Source organism: Sapajus apella, unplaced genomic scaffold (assembly GCF_009761245.1).
Source record: "Sapajus apella isolate SASKATOON/1434 unplaced genomic scaffold, GSC_monkey_1.0 scaffold81, whole genome shotgun sequence".
NCBI lineage: Eukaryota > Metazoa > Chordata > Mammalia > Primates > Cebidae > Sapajus > Sapajus apella.
Genome location: NW_022437021.1, coordinates 6,161,135 through 6,183,524, shown reverse-complemented (window position 1 = coordinate 6,183,524; position 22,390 = coordinate 6,161,135). Strand labels below are relative to the sequence as shown.

The window sequence follows — 22,390 nt, the reverse complement described above, 5'->3', positions numbered from 1 at the left end:
TGTCTCTGTCTTGTCTTCACTCATTTTCATTGCCTTTATGGATTTTAATTTTACTATTGTTTTGGTATGAATTGGTAAAGGGGAGAGATGAATTCATGTGTTCAAGCCATCAAGTTTTACTGGAAATTTCCTCTGTTTCTCTATTGTATTTTTAACTTTCTTTAGATCCTCTTGGGCTTACCCTTTTCTGGTTCACTCTGGGATGACTTATTTTAAATATATACTAGGAAATTTATATTACTTTGTGTAGGAACTTCTTTGCTTTCTTTTCATTTTAGGAATTTTTGCTTCCCTTCCATGTGCCCTGGAAAAATGTCTTTGCTCTTACCTTATCAAGCTGGAAATGGTTTTATCTTTTAGCAGGATGCTATAATATTCTTTTTTTTTTTTTTTTTGAGTCCTTTATGTCTGCTGCCTTTTTGTTCTCTCCCCTGTTATGATAAGAAGGAGTACTTTATTACAGGTTTTTTTTTTTTTGGTGGAAAGATTAATTTCCACTGGATTCTGAATTGGGCAGAAAATGGAGACAGTGACACTTCTTACGTAACACCGTTTTACATACTCTGCAGCAGTGTAAAGGTTTGATCAGTTCATAGCCATGGGAAAGCAAGGGAGCATTATAGACACAGGTGTTATTTTTAACGATGCTTAGAGGATGTAACTATGGCTGATAAGCATCAAAGGAAGACTCTTTTTCTTTAAGGGTCACCAGGATTAACGTCATACCTTTATTTTATCATTATGTCTTTTAAAATATTAGTTATCTTTTATAGGCTCCAAGAATAGAGCTGAAAAGGAAGGAGAAGGTGATAGAAGTGTGGCATTGCAGCTGCTGTGTTAATGAGGAAAGCATTGTTTCTTGTAAATACTGTGGTAGAAACTATTTTAAAATACCATGCCTTCCCAACTGTATACGGCTATATGCTCTTCACAGACAGGCTATTGCATGTTAGGAGCCTTGACTGAAATCAAGGAACCAAGAATGCCTTGACCTCAGTGGCTATCATGATAATGTAAACTTGCTGATTGTTTTTTCTTCTTTCAGATAGTGGACTTTAAAAGTTAGACAAAATATAAAGAATGTGATTTCTTTTTAATAATAGTATATTTTAAGAGGATGTTAGACAAGTTTGTATATTTGTTTCGGGCATATATTGAGTACCCACTTTTCATAGGACTAGTCTCTATGTAGTATTTAATACTGTCACTGATATGACAAAACTTCCCTCCTCTATTCCTGCCACCTCCCCGAACCGAGCTGTGCTCCTTAGTAGTTACTGTTCTTGGGAGTACTATGGGAGATTTTCTGTCTTGCCAGACCAGTTTAGAAGGGATTTCATTGAGTTGTGCTGTCATAAGCTGAGCTTAAAGACAGCATATTTTCAGAAACTCATATTTAGTTTAAGGTCCTCTCTATATTCCACAAATTGCTCCAAATTTACCTCTTTCATCACCACAAAAATCTATATCCCACGATAGGCAGGCCTAATCTGGAGATGTGGGAGGAGGGTACAAACCTGCAAATGAGAGTTTCACTTCAGTTTTTAGATACTTGTTCTTGGGGTGTGGTGGGTGTCTCATCTTGGTATTATATTCTCTTCTGGGAGTGGAAAATTCCCAGGTAGAATCAAGCCCCCTTGTCAGGTTGTTACCGTGTATGGTGTTTGGATCCATACCTCTGTCCAGTACCTTGATCTATTTTATAACTGAGTTGCCTGTCAGTGATGCATTACCTTAGTGTGGCTGTAATAGGGCTATCAGTACTGGATGATAAAGCTTGTTCTGGAGGGCAGAGGCAAAAGAAAAATCCTTGTTTAATGGGGTCACGTGGTTCTGATTGAATCTTTCCTCTCTCACCCTCACAGCCACTCTCACAATTACAGTATAATGTAGTAGAGAAGTGATTCTCCATTGTGGTTTTCCTCAATTCAGGGAGAACTCAACAATCTTAAGCAAGGGGTTATGTGTGAGGGTTAAAATCAGTTTTCAATGAAGTCAGTATGAAGCTATACACATTCTTACTGGATATCAGGGTATCATTACAGTCAACACTAAGATATACTCATGAAGTTTATAAAAATGCAATTCAGACACCCATCCTTGCTTCTGGGAGTGGTTTTCAATAGAAGACAGACTGAAACATGTTTTAATATTTTCTCCATGTAGGTAGGAGTTAGAACTCTGTGGGAATATTCCACCAGTATAATAACAAAGAAAAGCATTCTCAATTCTGATCATCTTGATTTGAATTCTAGTTCTGCCAGTAACTAGAGGATTTCAGATGAGTTACTTTATTTTTCCAGTATGTAAATTATTCATGTTCAAATGGGGATAGTAATAGAACCAACCTCATTGTGGTATTATAGAGATTAAGTTTAGCTTAAGGTCTGGTAAATAATCACTTGATATTAGTTAGTAGTTGTTATTATCACACAAACAATGAACTAGAGCTGTCAAGGGCCAAGAACACCTTTATGGCAGGGTGACAAACATTGTTCAGCTGGAACATTATATGCACTTTTCAGTATCCATGTCCATGTTCCCCTCCACTGATCCAGACAATTGATGATTCTCTATACTTTAATTTGGTTTAAAAAAATGTATTAACATCATCTCATTAAATTTCACATCTCTATGTAGTTAGTGTCTGTTAGAAATTGTTGATTAGCCCTCTGTATTTCCATGTCTCAAAAGTGATATCTCAAGCTACACTCTAAGTGGGGACGTGATAAGCAGAGAATAGTTGTCCCATAAAGCTGTTTCTCATTCATCCACATATCTGACATCAAAGAGCCAAAGATAATGTTTAAGGTTGACTACACCTTGGTTTTCTCCATCACATTTATTTAAATGTGATGATTTAATAAAATTGCAAGGAAAAAAAGACAAATGAAAGGCCTCAACTTTAATTATTAAAAAAACCCTCTCCTTCTGAGTTAATCTTTTACTCATTTGATAGGAAGAATTTTATTATCAGCGTCTTTAAAGACTCGCTTTATAATTTTATTGTTGACCTCTTTAAAGACTCACTTTATAAGAATCTAATTCTCAAAGCTGAGACTGTCTGTTAGATGCATCCAACTCCACAGGCCTATTCTTTTATAGACTAGGAAAGCTTTTAGAGAGCCTTTGATTCTTCCTGTGAAGTCAGCACCATTGATTCGTAAGTTACAGAGTATTTCCACAATGTCTACCTATCAGTTTCACAGGGCAAATAATATGGATTGTTTTACTACCAAATGTGGCAAAATATTAATTTTCTGCCATTATAGTGTTAACAGAATGTAGAATACAACCATAGCAATTAATGCACCTAAATCCATTTAATGTAATAGTCTACTTTGTACCATTAGCATCTTTCTTTACTAAATCTTTCTTCTAAATGAATGGATAATATTTTATTTTAAAAATGTGCTTATTTTTCTAATTTCCTCAGTTCAGTTTCTTCAAGTAGTAAGTTTAATATGGTCTATGCCTTAAAAACAATTACATTAACTCTTTTATACAAAGTTATCTATGTAGAATATATCATTTTTAGAAAATTATTTGTGCCTTTCCAGAAAGAGACAATTTTGGCTTTCTATTCTCTTGCCAAGTGGTGACTATGTTTTATACTTACTCTAAGTAGTCATTAGCAGTTTATCTCCTAATAAGAATAAAAAGGTAATTTTCTGCTGGTACATTTTTCTTTAAGTTAGACTGGATTCATTCTTAAAGGAGCACAAAAGCAAACACACAGACCTCTCATTCTGATTTTAAATAATTTAGAGTGGAACTGTGAACACAATATTTTCCCCATTGAAGACATTTTATACCGAAGTTTAATATAGGTTTTAAAATTTCTATTTAAAACTTGGGCTCAGGAGGGTGATGGTAAAGTGTGACATTCTCAAGCTGTTTCCTGGTGATGAAAAATGCATGAGAACATAACCCACACAGGACTAGTCAGGCGACTTTGAATGTAATTTTCCATTAAATTTTACTTGATTTAACTCAACACATGGTTTGTATCTTACAAATTTCTTGAATAAAAAAATAGGTGGTCCTAAATGAATGTAATACTTAAAGAGCTCATCATTGTAATCATAGTTTAAATTACATGGAACTGAGTTAAATTCCTAGAAAAACATCTTATACCCTCCCTTCCTTTCTTTTTTTCCTTCCTTTCCTTTCTATATTAATTTTTGAACTAGCTTTGTCCTTCATATATATATATATGTATGTGTGTGTGTGTCTGTGTGTGTGTATATATGTATGTATGTATATATATATATATATATATATATATATATAGAGAGAGAGAGAGAGAGAGAGAGAGAAAGAGTTATGGGCTGAATGGTGTTCCCTTAAAATTCCTATGTTGAAGTCCCAGCCCTCAAGGTACCTCAAAATGTAACCGTATTTGAAGATACGTTTTTTTTTTTTAAAGAGGTGACTAAATTAAAATTAGGTCATTAAGTGTGACCCTATATAATATGACTGGTGTCCTTATAAGTAGTGTAGAGACACCAGGGATCCAGTCAACCAGAGGGAAAGCCATGTGAGGACACAGGAGAAAGTGGCCATCTGCAAGCCAAGGAGAGAGGACTCAGGAGAAACAAACTGCCAAAACCTTGATCTTGGACTTCTAGCTTCCAGAACTGTGAAAAAAATTTTTTTTGTTGTTGGAGTCACCCAGTCTGTGTTTGGTTATGACACTTCTAGCAAATCATACATATGTATAAAATAAACGCTTTTTATTTGGTTAAGATATTTTCTTTAAACACTGTTAATTTGTGTTGGTAGTTTTGTTTTCCTATACTGAATGCTAACAAAATTTGTGCTGCTACTTTTGTTTTCTCAACTGAGTGCTAAATGGGAGCAGATTACTTAGATGGCTTTGCTTTAAGGAAAAATATTTAATTGAAATTCAGTGTATGGTCTTGGGCAAATTGGTATTTCTGGGAGGTTTTCGTTTTTACACATTTATATTAGAGTAGATGATGCCAACAGTGTTATGTAGCTCTGGGAGCTCTGATTTTGTGAAGGCAGGAATCCTATTTTTGGTCTATATTTCATTATAAAATTAGTAATCATAGAGCTTGAGGAGGAAGTGACCCCACATTGAATGCTTGGTCAGGGAATGGGTTACTATGGTGTCCAGCTGTGGCAGATTGAGTACTTGACCTTAGAAGCTTTCTTGCAGCAAGCACTTACTAATTTTCCAGCAGTTCTCTCAGCATTTGGCACAGTCATTCTTCCTTTGAAGGGGCCACTGTCTAGAGATAGGCTGGATTAATTGTTGTGACTCTCAGATATGAACTTGTTTGCTTATTTTTTTCTTAATATTAATGATGAGCAACAGAAGTTGCCTGATAATATCTCCTCAGTCTGTGTTGCTTTAGGCTACCATGTGCTATGTATACCTGTAAAGATCAGACTTTAGATTTTGCAAAAATTTATTTAGTTCCACACATGATTAAGTTCTTTTTCATTACACAGAATGAGGAAGCAATCTCATTGAAGTTTATGTGTAGTGGGTTGACTTCAACCATTGAGCCTTTAGACTATTTACAGGTGAATTGGGGTAGTAGAAAATTTGACTATGTAACTGTTTTCTACAATCTCTGTGGCATTAATTTAATCTTTATGTTTAAAATTATTCTTGCCTTTGGAGTGTCAACTTGCCTTCCAAGGTGTTAGATTCTCTGCCCACTGAATTTTATCCTTCTTTTTCAGGATGTTGCTTTTCCTAAAATGCTTTGTGATATTTGGTTGTATACTCATATTTGTATTTGAGAATCACTGTCAGCTTATTTTATTTTCTGTAAATTGTCTCTACTGATTGTGTGAAAGAGATTACAGCCTGGGGGTTAGGAGTCATTGCTTTTTCTCTCAATATTGACTACTTGAGTCCTTACTCTGCTCAAATATTGCATTCTAAGCCGTCTCCAGTGCAGATGCCTCTGCAGCTTGCTTGGGAGGACACTGCAGTCTCAACTGTTTATGTGTTGATTAGTCTCATGTTCACCTAGAGGCTCTTGCTTCTTTTATTGAATAGTCTTCTCCTCTTTTTATTGAATAGTCAGGCTTTTCTCTTAAGTTTTTATTTTAGTTATCTTCTTTCAGAATTCTTCAAATTTCTGATTAGATATTGGCACTCTTTTTTGTTTTCTGTTTCTAATTCTCATTTATTATTTCTGAAAAATAACTTTTCAGTCACAATGGGGTATTTTGGGTGGGAAGGAGGTAAGAAACGTGTTCAACTGGCCACATAAAATCCGTAAAAATAGTGCGAGTCAGAATCATTGCCCACATGTTGTGTGTTTTTGGTAAGTGGTACAAGAGTATACTCAAAAGTAGTGTTCAAGCCCAACTTCTAGAATACAAGTTCTAAACTTCTAAAGTTGGTTATTTATGAAGTACCACAAATATTAGAAACTTTTTATGAATTATATATATTTATATTGGGATCAGATAATCTATTTAATAAGAGTTTTCATTTCTTATATAATTATCATTTTCTAATATGCTTTGATATTACCCTTTTAAGTAATAGCAACAGTATAATAGTAGATCATTTCTTACTGAAATAGAAAGTGAATGCTTCTCCACCATAGAGGACGACACTCCACTTTTGTTTCTCCACAGTTAAAGCTGGGGTGGGAGTTGAGCACAGCAAGAGTGATGAGGTCACTCACTCTTAGCATTTTTTTAGTCCTGATGGGATGTGACCTGTCTTAAGGAAGAGTTATTTTGGCTATACCTTAAGGAGGCTATACCTTAAGGATTGATTTATGTATACAGAAAATAGTTCCATTTTGTATTAATTAGTGATAGCTGAGTGATACATCTTCTGATTCTCTTGGAATTATCACTAAAAGGTATCAGAGGAGTAAAAGGTAAAAACTATTCTAAACTTACGGGATGTACAAAAACAGGTGGTGGGCTTGATTTGACCCATGGGCCACAGTTTGCCAGCTCCTAATTAGAAGATTATATAATAAATAACATGTAAGGTGTTCATAATTTATTGAATAAAAAAGGGAGGGGCAGGTTAAAAAACAGTAGATATAGTACAATTTCATTCATGTAAAACAGCAATCATCAGCTTACAGATAGCACTGGAAGAACAGATATCAGAATGTTAACAGTGGTTCCCTGATTAGATTATGGGAATAATTTCATCCTACATTGTGTTTATTTACATTTTTTTTTGAGTTTTGTACCCTGTGTATTCTGTTGTTTTGAAAAATAAATATGGGCCAGGTGCGGTGGCTCATGCCTTGTAACCCCAGCACTTTGGGAGGCCGAGGAGGGCAGATCATGAGGTCAGAAGATCGAGACCACCCTGGACAACATGGTGAAACACCGTCTGTACTAAAAATACAGACATTAGCTGGACATGGGTGGTGCATGCCTGCAATCCCAGCTACTCGGGAGGCTGAGTCAGGAGAATAGCTTGAACTTGGGAGGCGGAGGTTGGAGTGAGCTGAGATAGTGCCACTGCACTCTAACCTAGTGACAGAACGAGTCTCTGTCTCAAAAAAATAAAAGTATGCCAGAAAAAATAGTTATTTAAAAAGTGAGAGAGAATCTGTACAATATCAGCAAAATCAGGATATTTGTTGTTAATTAATTTGATGCAATATGTTTTGTTTACCCTGTGCTTCATTTTTAGCCAACAAGTCCCAAATTTGGAAAAGCTGACTCATACGAAAAACTGGAAAAACTAGGGGAAGGATCTTATGCTACAGTATACAAAGGGAAAAGCAAGTAAGTTAATTATTTTTGGAATATTTCATATGTACAGTGTTTCTGATCTCTTATTATTAAATAGCATTTTATTTAAATAATTCTTACTTAACATGCAATAGGTTTCCCTCCCTCGGGGTGTTTTTTATTTTTATTTTTGAAAAGTGTGTAAAACTCATTGGAACTGGTATATGCTGCTAGGAAACAGTTTTTCAGATTGTTCAATTTATTTTTCCATTTAACACTCCTCCCCACAACATTGTTGTCTCTTTCTTTCAAAGGAGTTGGAACTCTCTAAGGAGAATTCATTTCCAGGTGAATTATATGATTAATTTCTCATAGAGATTTAGTGTTGACAATAGGAGTATTTGTTTGACAAAGCCAAATGTATTGGCCATTCTTGGGGTCTTTTTAAATTAAGCTTTTACTCCATCTTTCAGAAATTTCTTAGTTAAGAAATAAAAAAAAAAAATGGCAAACTTTTCTTTTTCTTTCTTCCTGTCTGCTTTGGCATCATACATACATCTCTATATGTATATTTTCATATAGAGAAATAACTCTCTCCTACTTTCCTTCTTTCTCTCCATTGCTATCTGGGGGTCAGGGCACAGATTTTGATTCTTAAACAGCTTGTGCTCATGTGTTTCTGATGGCCCTCCTTCCTCTCCCTTATTGATCAAGGACAGAGAGTTATTGTATTTAGTGACATGTAATAACTTATCTAAGTTGTAGATAACTTAATGCTATCTCTGCAACAACCACAGAACTCACAAGCTTTGTTTTACCTTTATAACTTTACCAAATGTTGTTGCAAAATAATTTTCTATGCCATCCCTGTTGTTATCTCTTTTTAAAATCTTTATAGAGGATAGGACTTTGTTTTTTTTTCTTTTTTTCCCCTTGCAACAGCATTTGGCCCTGTTGCCCAGGCTGGAGTATAGTGGCTTGATAACAGCTCATTGCAGCCTCAATCTCCTGGGCTCAAACAGTTCTCCTGCCTCAGCCTCCTGAGTAGCTGGGACTACAAGCACATGCTATCATGTCTGGCTATGTAAAAAAAAAAAAAAAAAAAAAAATTAGAAACGGAATTTCTCTGTGTAGTCCAGGCTGTTCTTAAACTCCTGGGCTTAAGTCATCCTCTGGCCTCGGCCACCTAACGTGTTGTGATTACAGGTGTGAGCCACTGCACCAAACCTGGTTAGGACATTGTAACCTAAGTAATCAAATAAGAAGATGTAGAAGAGAAAAATTCTCCGAAGGATCATTCCAAAGACATAGTTGGAAATTTTGATTATGTGCTAATTTACGTTATCTTAGGATTTTCAGAAGTGTGGTCTTACACCTGTTTGTTCGTGTTTCTTAAGTTTAGAAGATAAAGATGTATTTTTTATAAAGAAAGATGTGTAATGCAAAATACCATTAAGTCAAAAGTAGTAATATTAATTTCGAGAGTTGTAAAGAAAGGTTTGCAAAAATGGTGCAGAGAGCCCTCTCCATTCCACACCCAGGCAGATCTCCAGGCATTTGGAGCACTGGTTCACCTGGAATGTCAGCCTAAGCTGCCTCAGCCTTTCTACACAATAACTCTGGTGTGGCAGGATCCTCTCTGCTGTATGCCTAGGCAAATCTCCAGAGATCTGGAGCACTTACACTCCTGGATTAGAAGTTTAGGCTGCCTCCACTTCCTGTACAGAGACTTGGGGCTGAGGATGTTTCCCAGCTTCATGCTATGCATACCTCTGGGTGCTTGGTGGCTTTCCACTGGATTCTCCCTCATTACTCATCCTTGTGTCTGCCATCAGGGAATGACCATCTTGCCTCCTGCCATCCAGGACTGAGAAAGGAACTCAGAACACTATGGACTCAACAGATCAGCCTATTGCCTAATGCAACAGAGAGCATCTCCCCATAAATAAGGATCAAGTATATATCCAGCCACATTGGCTGTAGTAGGCTCTTATTCGTAAGTGCCATCTACTGGCTATAGGTCCAGCCAAACAGCCCTATATAAAAGCTGCTGATGGAAGTGCAGAGGCCTATAGAAGCAAAGCCAAAAGATCCTACCCAGCATTCTCTGCAGTCACAACACATAGGGAGTATGGAGAAGGGAAAGGGAAAGAAAAAATCCCAATAATATTACAGAGAAAGAAAGAAAAAGAAAAAATCCAATCTGTACAAAAATAATTACAAAAATTATTGTACCAACATCTCCAGATGAGAAGGAACCAGCACAAGAATTCTGTTATCATGAAAAATCTGAATGTTATGACACCATTGAAGGATTACACTAACTCTCCAGAAATAATTCCTGACCAAAATGGAAACTCAGAAATGACAGATAAAAAATTCAAAGCATGGATTACAAGAAAGTTCAGTGAGATCCAAGATATGATTAAAAATCTACACAAAGAAACTTCTAAATCAATCCAGGAAATGAAGGAAGAGATAAGCATCATAAAAAAAAAATCAGTCAGAGCATTTGGAATTGAAAAGCTCTCTTAAGGAATTTCTATACAGTTGAGGCTGGGTGTGGTGGCTCATGCCTGTAATCCCAGCACTTTGGGAGACCAAGGCAGGCGGATCATCTGAGGTCAGGAGTTCAAGACCAGCCTGCACAACATGAAACCCTGTTTCTACTAAAAATATAAAATTAGCTGGGTGTGGTGGTGCATGCCTATAATCTCAGCTACTCCAGAGGCTGAGGCATGAGAATCACTTGAACCCGGGAGGCAGACGTTGCAGTGAGCTGAGATCACACCACTGCACTCCAGCCTGGACAACAGAGTAAGACTGTCTCCAAAAAAAACAAAACAAAACAAAACAGTTGAAAGCTTTATCAATAGCTTAGAACAAGCAGAAGAAATAATTTCAGAGATTGAAGACCAATCTAACCCAGACAGGCAAAAATAATAAAATTTTTTTTAAATGAACAAAGTCTTTGAGAAATATGAGATAATGAAAAGTGATCAAACCTACAAATTATTGGCATTCCTGAGTGAGATAGAGAAAAGGTAAATAACCCGGAAAACATATTTGAAGGAATAATCCCAGAAAAATCTAATCTTGCTAGAGAAATAGATATCCAGATTAAAAAAATCTCAAGAGGCCGGGCGCGGTGGCTCACGCCTGTAATCCCAGCACTTTGGGAGGCCGAGGCGGGTGGATCACGAGGTCAAGAGATCGAGACCATCCTGGTCAACACGGTGAAACCCCGTCTCTACTAAAAATACAAAAAATCAGCTGGGCATGGTGGCGCGTGCCTGTAATCCCAGCTACTCAGGAGGCTGAGGCAGGAGAATTGCCTGAACCCAGGAGGCGGAGGTTGCGGTGAGCCGAGATTGCGCCATTGCACTCCAGCCTGGGTAACAAGAGTGAAACTCCGTCTCCAAAAAAAAAAAAAAAAATCTCGAGAACATCTGTGGGATACTATATAAAATGAACATCATCAAGACATACTCACCAGAATGTCTGAGGTCAATGCTGAAGAAAAAGTGTTACAGACAGTTAGAGAAAAAGGCAAGATCACATATAAAGGAAACACTGTTAAGCTAACAGCTGACTTCTCAAAAAGAAACCTTACAAGCCAGAGAGTTTGGGAACTGGACTTAATAGACATCTACAGACTACTCCACCTGTCAACCACAGAATATACATTCTTTTCATTTGCATGTAGGACAGACGACCACATGTTCGGTCATAAAGCAAGTCTCAATTCAAAAAAATCAAATACCATCCATACTCTTAGACCACAGTGGAATAAAAATAGGAATCAATACCAAGAAGATTTCCCCAAACTTCACAATTACATGGAAATTAAACAACTTACTCCTGAATGATTTTTGGTTAAATAACGAAATTAAAGCAGAAGTCAAAAAATTCTTAGAAATAAATGAAAACAGAGAAACCAGACCAAAATCTCTGGGATACAGCAAAAGCAGTGTAAAGAGGAAAGTTTACAGCATTAAATGGCTACCTAAAAAAGTTATATCTTAAATTAACTAACATCACATCCAGAGGAACTAGAAAAAAAAGAACAACCTAACCCCAAAGCTAGCAGAAGAAAAGACATAACCAAAATCAGAGCAGAACTGACTGGAATTGAAACCTAAAAGTCTCTTAAAAAATTAATGAAACCCAAAGTTGGTTCTTTGAAAGAATAAAGATCAATAGAGCACTAATTGATTAACAAAGGAATAGAGAACATCCAAATTAGCACAATAAAAAATGACAAAGGTGACATTACAACTGATCTCATTGAAATACAAAAGATTGTCAGAGACCATTAGAAAGAACTCTGTGTATACAAGGTAGAAACCTAGGGGAAATAGGTAAATTTCTAGAACACATAACCTCCCAAGATTAAATCAGGAAGAAATGGAAACTCTGAACAGACCAATATCATATTCCACAATTGAATTAGTAGTAAAAACCTACCAACCAAAAAAAAGAAGCCCAGGACTAGATTGATTCATAGCCAAGTTCTACCAGAAGTTGAGAGAAGAGCTGGTACCAATTCTACTGAAACTATTGCAAAAAATTGAGGAGGATGGTTACTGCCCTATTATTGAGGATGATGTAGCCAGCATCATCCTGATATGAACAACTGAGAAAGAAACTGGGAAAAGAAAACTAGAAGCCAATATGCCTGACAAAAATAGACACAAAAAGCCTCAACAAAATACCAGCAAACTGAATCCAGCAATGCATCAAAAAGCTAATTCACCACAATCAAGTAGCCTTGATTCCTGGGATGCAAGGATGGTTCAGAATTCACAATCAATACATGTGTTTCACCGCACAACAGAATTAAGAACAAAAACCATTTGATCATTTCAATTGGTTTGCTAAAAGCCTTTGATAAAAATCCAGCATCCCTTCATGCTAAAAACCCTCAATAAGCTAGGCATTGAAGGAACATAGCTCAAAAGAATAAGAGCCACCTATGACAAACCCATAGCCAATATCATACTGAACTGATAACAGCTGGAAGCATTCTCCTAGAGAACTGGAAAAAGACAAGGATACCCACTCTCACCACTCCTATTAAAACATAGTACCAGAAGTCCTAGCCAGAGCAACCAGACAAGAGAAATAAATAAAAGGCATCTAAATAGGAATAGAAGTCAAATTATCCTTCTTTGCTGACAATATGATTCTATACTTGGGAAACCCTAAAGACTCTGCCAAAAAGCTCCTGGAATTGATAAATGACTTTAGTACAGTTTCAGAATATAAAATCAGTGTAAAAAATCCAGCATCATTTCTATACACCAGCAACATTCAAACTCAGAATTAAATTGAGAATACAATTTCATTTGCAATAGCCACAAAAAAATTAAAAGACCTAGGAAAATGTCTAACCAAAGAGGTAAAAGATCGCTACAAGGAGTACTGTAAAACATTGCTGAAGGAAATCATAGATGACACAAACAAATGGAAAACATTGCTGAAAGAAATCATTCCATGCTCTTGGATTGGAAGAATCAATGTTGTTAAAATGGTCATGCTGCCCAAAGCAATCTATAGATGCAGTGGTATTCCTATCAAACTACTACTGTTGTTTTTTACAGAATTAGAAAAAGGTCTTCTAATATTCATATGGAACCAAAACAAGAGCTTGAATATCCAAAGCAATCATAAGGAAAAAGAACCAAGTCAGAGGTATCACACCATCTGAATTCAAACTATATTATAAGGCTACAGTAACCAAAGTAGCATGGTACTTGTACAAAATAGACACACAGACCAAAGGAACAGAATAGAGAACCTAGAAATAAAGCCATACACCTGCAACCATCTGATCTTTGACAAAGTTGACAAAAATAAGTAATGGGGAAAGGACTCCCTATTTAATAAATGTTTCTTGTGTAGATGGCTGTCCATATGCGGAAGAATGACACTGGACCCCTCCCTTTCACCATATATAAAGATGGATTGAAGATTTAAATATAAGACCTCAAAACTGTGAGGATCCTAGAAGAAAATTTAGGAAACATCATCTGAGCATTGGCCTTGGGAAACGATTTATTACCAAGTTCACAAAAGCAATTGCAACAAAAACCAAAATTGCTGAGTGGGACCTAATTGAAGAGCTTCTGCTCAGCAAAATAAACTATCAACAGAGTAAACAGAATGGGAGAAAATATTCAGAAACTGTATCTGACAAAGATTTAATATCTGGAATCTCTGAGGAACTTATATAATTTAGCAAGCAATAACTGAATAACCCCATTAAAAAGTGAGCAAAATATGTGAACAGAAACAGACATTTCTCAAAAGAAGACATTCAAGTGGCCAACAAACATGAAGAAATGCTCCGCATCACTAATCATCAGACAAATACAAATCAAAACCACAATGAGATACTATCTCATATCAGTTAGAAAGGCTGTTATTAAAAGTCAAAAGCAGGTGCTGAGAAGGCTCGGTAGAAAAGGAAATGCTTGTATAGTGCTGGTGAGAATGTAAATTTGTGGAGCTACTGTGGAAATCAGTTTGGAGATTTCTCAAAGAACTTAAAACAGGAACTACCATTCATCCCAGCAATCTCATTACTGAGTATACATCCAAAAGAAACTAAATTGTTCTACCAAAAAGACAGATGCACTTTTATGTTAATCACGGCATTATTCACAATAGCAAAGCTATGGAGTCAACCTACATGCCCATCAGTAGTGAACTGGATAAAGAAAATTTGGTACACATACACCATGGAATATTACACAGCCATTAAAAAGAATGAAATTATTCTTTGCAGCAACATGGTTGCAGCTGGAGGCCATTACCCTAAGTGAATTAACACAGGAACAAAAAACCAAATATTGAATATTTTCACTTATAAGTGGCAGCTAAGCATTGGGTACACATGGACATAAGTTGGGAACAATAGACACTAAAGACTGCTGAGTGGGATTGCTGAGGAAGGGAGAAAAGGATCGAAAAACTTTTAGGTACTATGCTTACTACCTCCATGACAGGATCATTCATATCTCAAACCACAGCATCATGCAATATGCTAATATAATAAACCTGTACATGTAGCCATGTAATCTAAAATGAAAGTTGAAATTATTTAAAAAGTCCTAAAAAGATTTTTTTAAATGAACAGTCAACATGATAAGGAATAAACAACAAAATCCAGAGGGCTGTTAATAATTATATTGCTTGAGAATTTTGGAATGTCAAGGCAATGGTCTAAATGGTTATTATTATTATTATTTTATTATACTTTAAGTTCTGGGATACATGTGCAGAATGTGCAAGTTTGTTACATAGGTATACACGTGCCATGGTGGTTTGCTGCACCCATCAACCAGTCATCTACATTAGGTATTTCTCCTAATGCTATCCCTCCCCTAGCCCCACACCCCCTAACACGCCCTGGTGTGTGATGTTCCCCTCCCTGTGTCCATGTGCTCTCGTTGTTCAGCTCCCACTTATGAGTGAGAACATGTGGTATTTGGTTTTCTGTTCTTGTATTAGTTTGCTGAGAATGATGGTTTCCAGCTTCATCCATGTCCCTGCGAAGGACATGAACTCATCCTTTTATATGGCTGCATAATATTCCATGCCATATATGTGCCACATTTTCTTTATCCAGTCTGTCATTGGTGGACATTCGGGTTGGTTCTAATTCTTTGCTATTGTGAACAGTGCTGCAGTAAACATATGTGTACATGTGTCTTTATGGTAGAATGAATTATAATCCTTTGGGTATATACCCAATAATGGGATTACTGGGTCAAATGGTATTTCTGGTTCTAGATCTTTAAGGAATCGCCATATTGTCTTCCATAATGTTTGAACTAATTTATATTCCCTCCAACAGTGTAAAAGCATTCCTATTACTCCACGTCCTCTCCATCATCTTGTTGTTTCCTGACTTTTAAATGATCGCCATTCTAACTACCATGAGATGTTATCTCATTGTGGTTTTGATTTGCATTTCTCTAATGACCAGTGATGATGAGCTCTTTTTTTCATATTTTTTGGGCCACATAAATGTCTTCTTTTGAGAAGTGTCTGTTCATAGCCTTTGCCCACTTTTTGATAGGATTGTTTTATTCCTGTAAATTTGTTTAAGTTCATTGTAGATTCTGGATATCAGCCCTTTGTCAGATGGATAGATTGCAAAAATTTTCTCCCATTCTGTAGGTTCCCTGTTCCTTCTGATGATAGTTTCTTTTGCTGTGCAGAAGCTCTTTGGTTTAATTATGTTCCATTGGTCAATTTTGGTTTTTGTTGCCATTGCTTTTGGTGTTTTAGTCATGAAGTTTTTGGCCATGCCTATGTCCTGAATGGTATTGCCTAGGTTTCCTTTTAGGGTTTTTATGGTTTTAGGTCTTATGTTCAACTCTTTAATCCATCTTGAGTTATCAAAACAGATATATAGACCAATGGAAAAGAACAGAGGCCTCAGAAGTAACACCACACATCTGCAACCATCTGATCTTTGACAAACCTGACAAAAATAAGCAATGGGGAAAGGATTCCCTATTTAATAAATGGTGTTGACAAAAACTGGGTAGCCATATGCCGAAAACTGAAACTGGACTCCTTCTTTACATTTTATATAAAAATTAACTCAGGTTGAGTTACTTTAAATAGGGGTTTTGTTATTTTTTATGGCTGGATAGTATTCCATGCATATGTATGCCACACTTTCTTTATCCAGTCTATCATTGATAGGCATTTGGATCAGTTCCAAGTCTTTGCTATTGTGAATAATGCTGCAATAAACATAGATGTGCATCTGTCTTAATAGTAGAATGATTTATAATTCTTTGGGTATATACCCAGTAATGGGAAACTGTACTCCTTCTTTACACCATATACAAAACTTAAGTCAGGTTGAGTTACTTTTAACACGGGTTGTGTCCCACATTTTAATATTATTTCCTAAAGAAAAATAGCAGTACTCTACCATATGAAAATTACTTGTACTAAATTTAGTGCCAATAACATGATAACTACCCTTTATTAAGCAACTATTTTGTATTTAATATAGTACATTTCTTTGTCTCATTTACTCCTCACAGTGCCTCACAATGCCATTATTGTCAACTCCATTTGAACAGTCAGGAGTCTTAGTGCTTAGAGAGGTTTAGCATCTTGCTCATGTTTATGCAGGTAGTTAGTGGGAAACCTTGTTTAGTTCATTTCCATCTGGTGGCTTGAAGCTATTCTTTACCTAATCAGTATACCATAGCTGCTTCCATAATGCAAGACCTTGGAAAGATGTTGTAGTCCTTGAATATTCCAAATACTTCTCACATATGCTCTGACTTGCTTTAATTATGGCTCAAACAGAAGCAAATATTATTTCTTTATAAGGAAACAAACCAAACACTTGGAAGTTCCTACCCACTAAAGATGTGCTCAGCTGATCTCCAGATATGTTAATAACTCTATTAAATTTTTAACTTGAAGATTTATTTCAAAATCTTGGAGATAGTTGAACAGTTTTTAATTTATCATGCCTGAATAAAAGAAAGACTTTAAAAGTACCTACAATCTTTGAGAAAGATGGTTCTGGACAGTTGATAGTTTTCACTCTAGTAGGCATTAATTTATCTTGTTAGCATTTCTCAAGCAGTTTCAAGCCTCCTTGTCACATATGGTACTTAATTTCCTCCAGGTGGAGATGAAAGCCATTGCCTACTTACCTACTTTAAGAGATGACAGGCTACCTGGCTTTGCTCGCATTAAGGTGGCTAAGTCAGGCTGAAGAATAACAGCTACCTGTCACATAGCAGGACTTGAGAGCTAAATTTGGTGTGTCCTTATAGTGCTACATAATTTAAAGAGGCAACTAATTGTTGGGATCCCTGTTCCAGTACTCCTTACCATGCTCCCATAAATGTCTGTATCCCCACTGCCATCTTTAAACATAGTCTTTAGCATCTTCCCCAAGAACAGCCCTCACTGTCTTGCAGTGAAGCTGCCTGGCATTTGTAGAGATACTTTTGATTTTCAGTTTGTGAGCATTTTACACGTATGTATTGGTTTACAGGTGTCATGTTTGGATCTTACCATAAGCCTCATTGTATTAGTTTGCTAGGGCTGCCATAACAATGTCCCATAATCTGGGTGGCTTAAACTACATGTATTTTCTCAGTTCTAGAGGCTGGAAGTCTGAAATCAAGGTGTCTACAGTGTAGGTTCCTTCTGAGGGTTGTTAGGGAGAATCTGTTCCATGCCTCTCTCCTAACTTCTGGTGTTGTGCTGGTAATCTTGGGCATTCATGGCTTGCAGGTGCATCACCCCAGTCACTGCCTTCATCTCCACATGGCGTTCTCCGTGTGTGTGTGTGTGTGTGTGTGTGTGTGTGTGTGTGTGTGTCCATGTCCATGTGTCCATCTCTCTGTCTCCGTGGTCAAGTTTTATCTTTCTGTCAGGACATGAGTCATATTTGATTAGGATCGACCCTAATGACCTTGTTTTGATTTGATTGCCTCCATAAAGGCCCATTTCCAAAAGTCACATTCTGAGATGCTTTGGGTTAGAACTTCAACATACCTTTTTGAATAGTTCAATCTATAACACTAGTGTCAAACCTCACTAACTTGGCATTGCATTCATGAGAGTGTTTTCTTTCTGCCTGTGTTATATGTCATTTATCCTTTACCTATTGGTTCTTTTTAAAACAATATAAAAAAGGATATTTATTTCCCCCAACAAGAAGTTTATGTAATTCTATTCTTTTCTTTTCTTTTTTTTGAAACAGGGTCTCACTCTGTCACCCAGGCTAGAGTACAGTAGTACATGTGATTTTGACTCACTGCAACTTCCACCTTTCAGGCTCAAGCATTTCTCCTGCCTCAGCACCCCTGACTAGCTGGGACTACAGGCATGTGCTACCACACCCAGCTAATTTTTGTATTTTTTTGATAGAGACGGTGTTTTGCCATGTTTCCCAGACTGATCTCGAAGCCCTGAGCTCAAGTGATCCACACACCTTGGCCTCCCCAAATTTTTGGATTACAGATGTGAGTTATCATGCCTGGCTGGTGTGTGTAATTCTTGATTGTGGAGTAGTTGCTATTAGGCATAGTTTAGAAACTTGAGGAGGAATAGAAAGAGTTTTTAATTATTCTTGATTGTTTTGGATCTCTTATCTATGTAGGAACACATACACTGGGGAGAAGTTGACTGATATTCCTATGCAGGTAGGCTGCTTGATGATGAGCTTGGCTACCTAATTCTGAAAAATGGCTGGTTGACCCTGTTCATGTCAACATACAAAACGAACAAATATGTTTAAAAGAAAGAAAAGCTTTGAAAGGGCAAGATAGCTGAATAGGAACAGCTCTGGTCTGTAGCTCCCAGTGAGATCAATGCAGAAGGCAGGTGATTTCTGCATTTCCAAATGAGGTACCTAGTTCATCTCACTGAGACTGGTTAGACAGTGGGTGCAGCCCACGGAGGGTGAGCTGAAGCAGGGTGGGGCGTTGCCTCACCCAGGAAGCACAAAGGGTCAGGGAACTCCCTCCCCTAGCCAAGGAAAGTCCTGAGGGACTGTGCCATGAGGAACCATGCACTCCGACCCAGACACTATGCTTTTCCCATGGTCTTCACAACCCACAGACCAGGAGATTTTCTTTGGTGCCTATGCCACCAGAGCCCTGGGTTTCAAGCACAAAACTGGGTTGTTATTTGGGCAGACATTGAGCTATCTGTAGTTTTCTTTCCTACCTCAGTGGTACCTGGAGCACCAGTAAGACAGAACTGTTCACTTGCCTGGAAAAGGGGCTGAAGCCAAGAAGCCAAGTGGTCTAGCTCAGCAGATCCCACCCCCACAGAGCCCAGCAAGCTAAGATGAACTGGCTTGAAATTCTCACTGCCAGCACAGCAGTCTGAGATCAACCTGGGATGCTCGAGCTTGGTGTGGGGAGGGGCATCTGCCATTACTGAGGCTTGAGTAGGCAGTTTTTTCCTCACAGTGTAAACAAAGCTGCCAGGAAGATTGAACTGGGCAGAGCCCACCGCAGCTCAGCAAAGCTGCTGTAGCCAGACTGCCTCTCTAGATTCCTCCTCTCTAGGCAGGGCATCTCTGAAAGAAAGGCAGCAGCCTCAGTCAGGGGCTTATGGATCAAACTCCCACCTCCCTGGCACAGAGCACCTGGGGGAAGGGGTGCCTGTGGGTGCAGCTTCAGCAAACATAAACGTTCCTGCCTGCTGGCTCTGAAGAGAGCAGTGGAGCTCCCAGCACAGTGCTCGAGCTCTGCTAAGGGACAGACTGCCTCCTCAAGTGTGTCCCTGACCCCTCCCTGTGTCTCCTGATTGGGAGACACCTCCCAGCAGGGGTAGACAGACACCTCATACAGGAGAGCTCCAGCTGGCATCTGGCAGGTGTCCCTCTGGGATGAAGCTTCCAGAGGAAGGAACAGGCAGCAATCTTTGCCATTCTGCAGCCTCCACTGGTGATACAGGCAAATTTTGTAAAGTGGACCTCCAGCAAACTACAGCAGAGGGGCCTGTTAGAAGGAAAACTAACAAACAGAAAAAAATAGCATCAACATCATCCAAAAGGATGCCCACATAGAAACTCCATCCAAAGCTCACCAACATTAAAGACCAAAGGTAGATAAATCCACGAAGATGAGGAAAAAGCAGCGCAAAAAGGCTGAAAATTCCAAAAACCAGAACACAGCTCCTTGTCAGCAAGGGAACAAAACTGGATGGAGAATGAGTTTGAAGAACTGACAGAAGTAGGCTTCAGAAGGTGGGTAATAACAAACTTCTTCAAGCTGAAGGAGCAAGTCCTAACCCAATGCAAGGAAGCTAAGAACCTTGAAAAAAGGTTAGAGGAATTGCAGAAAAGGCCTTTGACAAAATTCAACACCCTTTCATGTGGAAAACTCTCAATAAACTAGGTATTGATGGAACATATCTCAGCAATAAGAGCTATTTATGACAAACCCACAGCCAATATCATACTGAATGGGTAAAAGCTGGAAGAATTCCCTTTGAAAACTGGTGCAAGACATGGATGCCCTCTGTTACCACTCCTATTCAACATAGCATTGGAAGTTTTGGACAGGGCAGTTAGGAAAGAGAAAGAAATAAAGGGTATTCAAATAGGAAGAGAGGAAGTCAAATTGTCTGTGTTTGCAGATGACATGGGTGTATATTTAGAAAACTCCATAATCTCAACCCACAATCTCCTTAAGCTGATAAGCAACTTCAGCACAGTCTCAGGATACAAAATCAATATGCAAAAATTGCAAGCATTCCTATACTCAATAATAGAGAGCACAATCATGAGTGAACGCTCATTCACAATTGCTACAAAGAGAATAAAAGACCTAGGAATACAATTTATGTTGGATGTGAAGGGCCTCTTCAAGGAGAACTAGAAACAACTGCGCAAGGAAATAAGAGAGGACACAAACAAATGGAAAAACATTCCATGCTCATGGATAGGATGAATCAATATCATGAAAATGGCCATACTTCCCAAAGTAATGTATAGATTCAGTGCTATCCCCATCAAGCTGCCATTGATTTTCTTCACAGAATTAGAAAAAACTACTGTACATTTCATATGGAACCAAAAAAAGATCCTGTGTAGCCAAGACAATCGTAAGCAAAAAGAACAAAGCTGGAGACGTCACGATACCTGATTTCAAACTCTTCTGCAAGACTGCAGTAACCAAAACAGTGGGCTACTGGTACCAGAACAGATATAGAGACCAATGGAACAGAACCGAGGCCTCAGAAATACCACCACTGTTTTTTGATCACTGTCATCCAAATTTTTTTTCTATCTCTCTTTCTCTGTCTTTCTCTGTCTCTTTGCCTCTCTCTCTTTGTTTCTCTCTCTGTTTTTACATTTAGTTGGGGGAGCAGCAATTATCATTATTTCTGACTGCTGATCTCTCTTTTGGTTTGGTTTTCTGATTATGTTCTCTTCTAAATTCCTGTAGCATTTAATATAGGATTTTAAAAGTATGCATTGTATAATACTTTGAAAAATTAAAATATGTGGCCTTTTAAAATGTCTCCATTTCAGCATCTTGAAATCATCTTTTTACCTCTCAGTTTGCCAAGGACTGCTGTATATTCAGAGATGTGTTAATATATTATGAGCTTATTCAACTAATGATGAATACTCATTATATTGTTTATAATTATGCCTTTTTTATGCTTTCAGTGAAAAAGAGGGACTCAGATGGGGATTCTGCCCTTGGGAAATTTAATCTTGAAGGGAGATGGTACAAAAACATAAGTAATTCTATATAAGTGAGGATATATTAATACTATATTGTACATAAGCTCAAATGTGGTAAGAAAGGCCCACATATGTGGTGTCTTATGCCTTTACTCCCAGCACTTTTGGAGGGCAAAGCGGGTGGATCACCTAAGGCCAGGAGTTCGAGACCAGCCTGACCAGCATGGTGAAACCCCACCTCTACTAAAAATATAAAAATCAGCAGGGTGTGGTGGCATGCACTTGTAATCCCATCTATTCAGGAGGCAGAGGTTGCAGTGAGCCAAGATCGTGCCATTGCACTCCAACCTGTTTGACAGAATGATAATTCATCTCAAAAAAAAAAAAAGGAAATTAAAAGGCTCAGGTAAAATGATGTGGGGTTTCAAGAGGAATGAAGAGAGAATGATGTCGACTAAAGTACTTTAAATGTGTTCTCTCCAG

The 22,390-nt window shown here is 37.7% G+C and overlaps 1 protein-coding gene across 9 annotated transcripts in view; it reads left to right on the top strand.

Moving 5' to 3' along the window:
- CDK14 (cyclin dependent kinase 14) overlaps nucleotides 1-22,390 on the top strand; it is a 602,339-nt gene that overhangs the window by 174,962 nt on the left and 404,987 nt on the right. For all 9 annotated transcript variants that reach the window (XM_032253088.1, XM_032253082.1, XM_032253085.1 and 6 more), the window contains one exon: nucleotides 7,661-7,755. In XM_032253088.1, coding sequence (XP_032108979.1) covers nucleotides 7,661-7,755 — 95 coding nt within the window. The remainder of the gene's footprint in view (nucleotides 1-7,660; nucleotides 7,756-22,390) is intronic.